Source organism: Trichinella spiralis, assembly GCF_000181795.1.
Source record: "Trichinella spiralis strain ISS 195 chromosome Unknown Scfld6, whole genome shotgun sequence".
NCBI lineage: Eukaryota > Metazoa > Nematoda > Enoplea > Trichinellida > Trichinellidae > Trichinella > Trichinella spiralis.
This window is the reverse complement of record NW_003526945.1, coordinates 1,083,533-1,089,532: the sequence shown is the minus strand read 5'-3', so window position 1 is coordinate 1,089,532 and position 6,000 is coordinate 1,083,533. Positions and strand designations below refer to the sequence as shown.

The following is a 6,000-nucleotide window of genomic DNA, read 5'->3' as shown; positions in this document are numbered from 1 at the left end:
TGTTCCCTCCACGATTTGCGTCGATCCGTCCGCGTTTTCACTTCTTCTTTTCTTCATTGATCATATCTGTAAGAATGGTAAATGTTAAATCAAAATTTTTCGCACTTTATTACACAGTGGAATTAAAAAATTGAACAAAGAATTTTGAAATAAAAGAAGTAACTGATTTTCAATTAAAGATAACCTTAACAAAATGATTATATATAGAGAGTTTCGGAAAAAAAAGTAACAACGAGAAAACTTTAAATACTTTCAACATTTAAAAACCGACTTCAGTAGTTACTTAACGCGAACGTTTGACGTTTGAGAATGCTGTTACTTGCAACGCAGGTAAAACAAACAAGCGCACCATTACTGATTGATGATAAGGCAATTTTCAAGCGATCCTCATTTGCATACTGTAGCGATAGAAACCGGTTTGAGTTGATTGGAAAATTTTCTGGACGAGGAATTAATTCTAATCGAACGCTATGAAATTAGGAAACGTGAAATCTCAAGCACAGCGAACCGCTTATCTAGCGAATGAATAGCATTTGATGAAACTCATTTCAATTTACTTGAAAAAAGAGTTGAAATGCACAGCTAAAGTCAACGATTGAGGACTACTTAAAAATTCAGAAATGACCTTGACATTTAAAATTCAGTCAGAATATAAACTATCCGATAGAACGCTATAACAAACAAAAATTGATTACGTCAAAACACGCCTCCGCTTGTCTGAATTTCACATTTGAAAATTCAAAAACGACCTACATAAATGGAACTAATCGCAAAATCTTTTCACTGAATTATAAGCATACTGGCTGCGTAGGCTGACAAACAAAGTTAATCAAACAAAAAAATGTTATTTACCAAATGTCTCTGATGCTGCTCTAAAGATGAAGTCGTACCTAATCTTAGCAGAATATGAAAAACAAAAATTACAGTTTTACAGTGAAAGTATCTTACTTATATATTACATACTACAAACTTGGGTAATTTCATTAAACTAAGGAATAACTTCACCCTTCCGAAGTATGCTTATCCCTGCTTCACAGATCCACAAGAAATGGCATTTACCTATTGCCTTCTCTTGTTCTGTTTCGTGTCGTCCGTGTTTTCACATTTTCTTTGCTCCATTCTTTGAACCTGTAATAATAATATTAAATCAAAACTATCCTCACTTTATCGCAAAGTAGAATTATAACAAATATAATAATTAAGTTTACTAATTAAAAAATAATTGTTTACATGATGAGTATACAAAATTTATAAAAAATAAAAAGCAGAAAAATGAAATACTTGTCAGTAATTCTGAAACCGACTTCAGCAGCTACTTAACGCTATAATGAACTCAGAGAACGTTCAACGATGCTACTAATTGGCACGTAAATTAAACAAACAAACGCACCCTTACTGATGATAAGGCGCGTTATAGCGATAGTTATTTGCATAATGCAGCGTTAGAAACCGGTTTTTAGTGCGTTAGAACTTTTGGCTGAAGAGAAAGTCTAACCTAAGTCATAATATGAGCAGAAGAAATGCACTGCTAATTTCTACCAATAAGAAAACAACTATTTGAAAATTCTTGGAATAATCTCACAGTTGGTTCAAATGAAAATCAGCAAATGAACGTTATGCAACGCTTTTGCTGTTCACGTTAGTCAAATAAGCAAAAAGCATTGCTAGTGATAAGACTGCTTACAGAAAAGCGCATTAGATTAATATCGATCAGTTAACGTTATTCGACATAGTCAAACTGCATTAAAACGCAACGCTAAATTACTTTTTTTTCTGAAAATCACTTCAACATGATCTCGAAGATGAATTTTGAGATATTTCAATTAGAATTGCCATAATCTCAAGTTCTACAGTTCTTTCTTTTATTTTCTACAATTATAAAGAACTATTATAATGCTTGAAAATTTTGAAGTGATTTCGACAAATGCATCTGCTAATTTAGACTTGAATTTTTATAGAACCTATTTCTTATTATCACCGTTAGGTTACTGAATCTCATAGACTCAGCATCTATCATTTGTCTTATTTTTAGAGAATTTCCAAATAACTTACGTATAATGCAACTTATTTAAATTGCAATCTTCTCCACGTTGAAAGCCATCTTTCTTTTTTAGTGTTCTCAATTATGATGAAACTCTTTACAGAAATAAAAATAAAGTAAACAAAAAATCAAATTTGCCTTGTGGATGTCGTCTCTTGGAAAATATCACATTGTTCAATCACCGCACACCGTACGACAACAGCTATAGCAACTAACCCCAGGCAAGCAAATGAAATAGCACTTGAATAAAAATTTGCATGAAATTCGTGGTAAACAACTGCTTCGCCTACTTTTCATTACGTTGACTGTAATTTTCACAACTATTAGCAACAGTAATTCATGATATGCAACTTTACAATAATAACGATCATATTATTTCCGTCTTCTAGTTACCATTGGGTTGCCTAACTGAAGCAAATTAAATGAAGTTATATATATATATATATATAATATATAATTGAGATCAATAAATGCTTTTTCACCAGTCGTAGGCATTAGTCATTAACATGCAAATTTTTATTCCATATCTGAAGATTTTCTCTGCAAAGGAAATAAACTAGATTGATACATATTTGAAGAAAAATGTAAAACAACACAACCGGAAATAAATATAAGAAAAAATCAAATTCTAAAAAAATGAACGATGAAAAAAAAATAAATATCAACATAATGAAAAAATTTTACAGTACTAAAGATGACATAAAGGTTTCATAAATATAGAAAAAGTAATAAACAAAATATTTGGAAATTATCCTAATCAAATGAAATTAAAAATTGCAGTGTGCATTTTTGTTGACTTGGTTGATTCAAGACAGTTCCACACGAAATGTGGTCCATAAGAACTCGATCTAATTTACTGCCAATAAATATTAAATAAATTAAATGAATAATCTATTTCGTTACCACCCAAAATAATACATTCTACAAAACACCCAAAACTTTAACACATAACCGATAGCCCATTAACACTTGAATTATTTTGGATAATTTCAAAATTACATAAAACATATTACACTGCGCTGGTGAACAAATTTCACTGAATATTTGTATAATGTCTACGCTGTGATATACGTATTGACCGAACGTGCAAAGTGAATCTGACTTATTTGATAAGTGATTGGAAATTGATTTCCATCACTAGAGTGTAGTAGAAGAGAGAATGTAAATTGCATTTTTCATTAAAAATAATATATACTGAACGGCTACAGTGCATTTTAGCTTTATTTGGATACTTTTTAATTTGTCTAATATTGCTGTTTCAAAGTACAATTGTATGATGCGTATGATTAAGTAATACTGTCATGTTTACTTGTAGCAATTTTCACGTACCAAACGTTTTCCACATGACATTCAAAATAACAAAGCATCGGTATTTATAATAGTCAGTAGGCTATGTAATGAACTGTAGGTTTGCCTATTGCAAACAATTACAATGTTATATCAGCTATTATTAGCTTCAGCAGGTTTTGAAAATTTTGCATTTTACTGTGCGCAATTTCTGATGCGTTTGCATGACAGATGTCGTCATATTAATAATTAATTTGCATGGAACGGCTTAGTGTTTGTATTTATTGCACAGATAAGAAATAATCTCGTTTGAGTAAATAACAAATTCGGCTAGAAAAATTTTGATTCAACGAGAATGAAACATTTTCATTTCTCATTTAAGTAATATTTCGAAAATTATTTGAAATGGATGAAATAATTTGAATGGAAAATGTGTTATTTTTTTTACATAAATGATTATTTTATTGTTTCTTTAGCTAAATCAACGTTACTTAATTCTGATGCTGCTTTGTAACGCTTGAATGATAATTTCATTGCTCAATTGAATTTAGGAAATTTTAAACGCATTTTTTGGAAAATGAAGAAGTTTCACTTTTGTTCCTGGTGTAGTTTCAAAGTGTCAAATAAATTTTTCTCAATAAATCATCTGCAAGTGATCGAATATTTCAATCATTCAAGACAACATGCTTCTGAGATTATGTGAACTACAGTAACAAGAAAAATATTTTTTTTATTCTTCCATCCGTCCATGCTAAAATTAGTATACATCTATCAATGTTGCTTGCATTGTGACGAAAATAAATGCAAGCATTTGGTTCACTTCAAATTCTCATCGCTCACATGTGTTGGATGTAAAATTGAATTGATTTCACCTATTTAATGATTTTATTTAATTTTTCCAATGAAACATCAATCCAAAATTCAGATTAACATCAAAAAAGAAAACTGTAAATTTGTATAACATAGAAGCTAAGCAACATCACTCCAGTGATGCTTATTATTATTATTACTATTAATAAATGTTACAATTAAACGAAGGTATTTTTGTTTTTTGATACAATCAAAAGCAGCTTTATTCATCTGAATAATCAAAACATACACAACAAGAGTGGAAATATAGAAGAAATGCATGTAAAAGATGAAAGCTTCAGATAACAGCTTTTCAATTGTTTGCAAAAATGTACAAATAAAAATGCAATAAACGCCAAAATCGTAATCTGCAATTTTACGTTTTATTTGTACAACGTTTGCGCATTTGCACTGCAACAAGAACATAAATATTGAACTGCAAGGACACATTTTATTTGTATTTTTAAACCAAACTACATTTCCAACTAAAAATGAAAAATTTAAATCTTCCACAACCTAGAAATGTTTGTTAGATTCTTCTTTTTCTTTTTTTTGGTTCCATTTTGATATTTTTACAGAATAATAAAAGAATTGCAGAATGCTAAATCCACAATAACTGTAACTGCGTACGCGTTGATTATGCTGAATAATTAATACTACGGACAGACCATTTGGAACTAGATTATCGTCAAAACAGTGAAGCCAATTCGATAAATTTTGTGAAAAAATCTTCCCAAGCTTTCTTCTGCTCAGCTGACATGCCAGCTTCAGCTTCCATGAACTTCATAAATGCTGGACCAGCGTTCTAAACACGCAGCATATATATATATATATATATATATAGTTCAAACACTTGTCACTGCAATTGTCAAGTAATGAGCTTTTTCAAAATTAAAATCATCAATTTGAAGAAATAATGCAATTAATGCTAGTGCGATGTGCTGTTGCTTATTTTCAAATTGCAACTTGCAAATTGAATAAATTAGGATATGAGGAGGGATTTTTTCTTTTCTTTTAAAAATCATTAACATTAAACAATAAAAAAAACAGAAAATAAAATTATTAGACTTTGCAGTGTTGTTGATGTCAATTTTACTTTAAATTCGTTGACTCCAACTTTGAAAGCTTTGTGTCCGACGACCAATTTTTTAACTTCATTTTTCAGATCTTCTTCTTTGCCAATTTTATCGACGAACAGATTCATTTGCTTGAGAAAATCTTCTCCGAGTTTTTGAAATTTTGGATTACTTGGAACTTCAGAAGGATTGATATGATCATATCCAAAAAATTTCGTATAAGACGGTGGGACATTCATGAAAAAGCTGAAAATAAAGATCAGTGTAAATGGAAATAAAAAAGCAAATGCTTGAAAGAATGATTGAATTCAGTTCAGCATTCGGACAATTGAATTATTGGAAATTGTACTTTTTGTAGAAGAGGCCTCCGTTGGTGGCATTTGGAGGCACTTTATTCAAATGCTGTTTCAGAATGCTCATACTGTTCTTTGCTTTTGGTTGTTGTTGTTGTTGTCAGAAGGGAAAGCTTTGAAAGCGTCGACACGAAGAGACGGCTGCGAACGAATTCACTGCAAATGATCGGACTAGTCGTTTCGCTGATATTTATAGTGAACAGCCAAAAATGCTGCAGGGGTTCAGAAACGGTGATCAAATGATGAATGCTTTGAAAGACGATTGATGAATGCAACGGAAAATAACTAGCACGTTAAGATAATTGGTCACATTTTGCAGAAGCAATTTATCTTTTGCTAAACCAGAATACAGAAAGAACAAACAAACACAAATGACGTCAAAAGTTCATTTATT

At 30.7% G+C, this 6,000-nt stretch overlaps 2 protein-coding genes across 2 annotated transcripts; one reads left to right on the top strand and one right to left on the bottom strand.

Moving 5' to 3' along the window:
• Window positions 1-37: 37 nt before the first annotated feature.
• Tsp_07969 (conserved domain protein) lies at window positions 38-2,017 on the bottom strand. The gene is made up of 6 exons (XM_003373323.1): window positions 1,962-2,017; window positions 1,060-1,128; window positions 853-890; window positions 696-717; window positions 284-468; window positions 38-66 (listed from the first exon to the last, which is right to left on the bottom strand). Exons 1-6 carry the CDS (start codon window positions 2,015-2,017, stop codon window positions 38-40), a joined length of 399 nt encoding a protein of 132 aa, XP_003373371.1.
• A 2,918-nt stretch (window positions 2,018-4,935) lies between these two features.
• Window positions 4,936-5,849, top strand: Tsp_07968 (conserved hypothetical protein). Its single transcript, XM_003373322.1, has 4 exons — window positions 4,936-4,979; window positions 5,022-5,049; window positions 5,343-5,404; window positions 5,612-5,849. The coding sequence occupies exons 1-4, from the start codon at window positions 4,936-4,938 to the stop codon at window positions 5,847-5,849; spliced, it is 372 nt and encodes a 123-aa protein (XP_003373370.1).
• The last annotated feature ends 151 nt before the right edge of the window (window positions 5,850-6,000 follow it).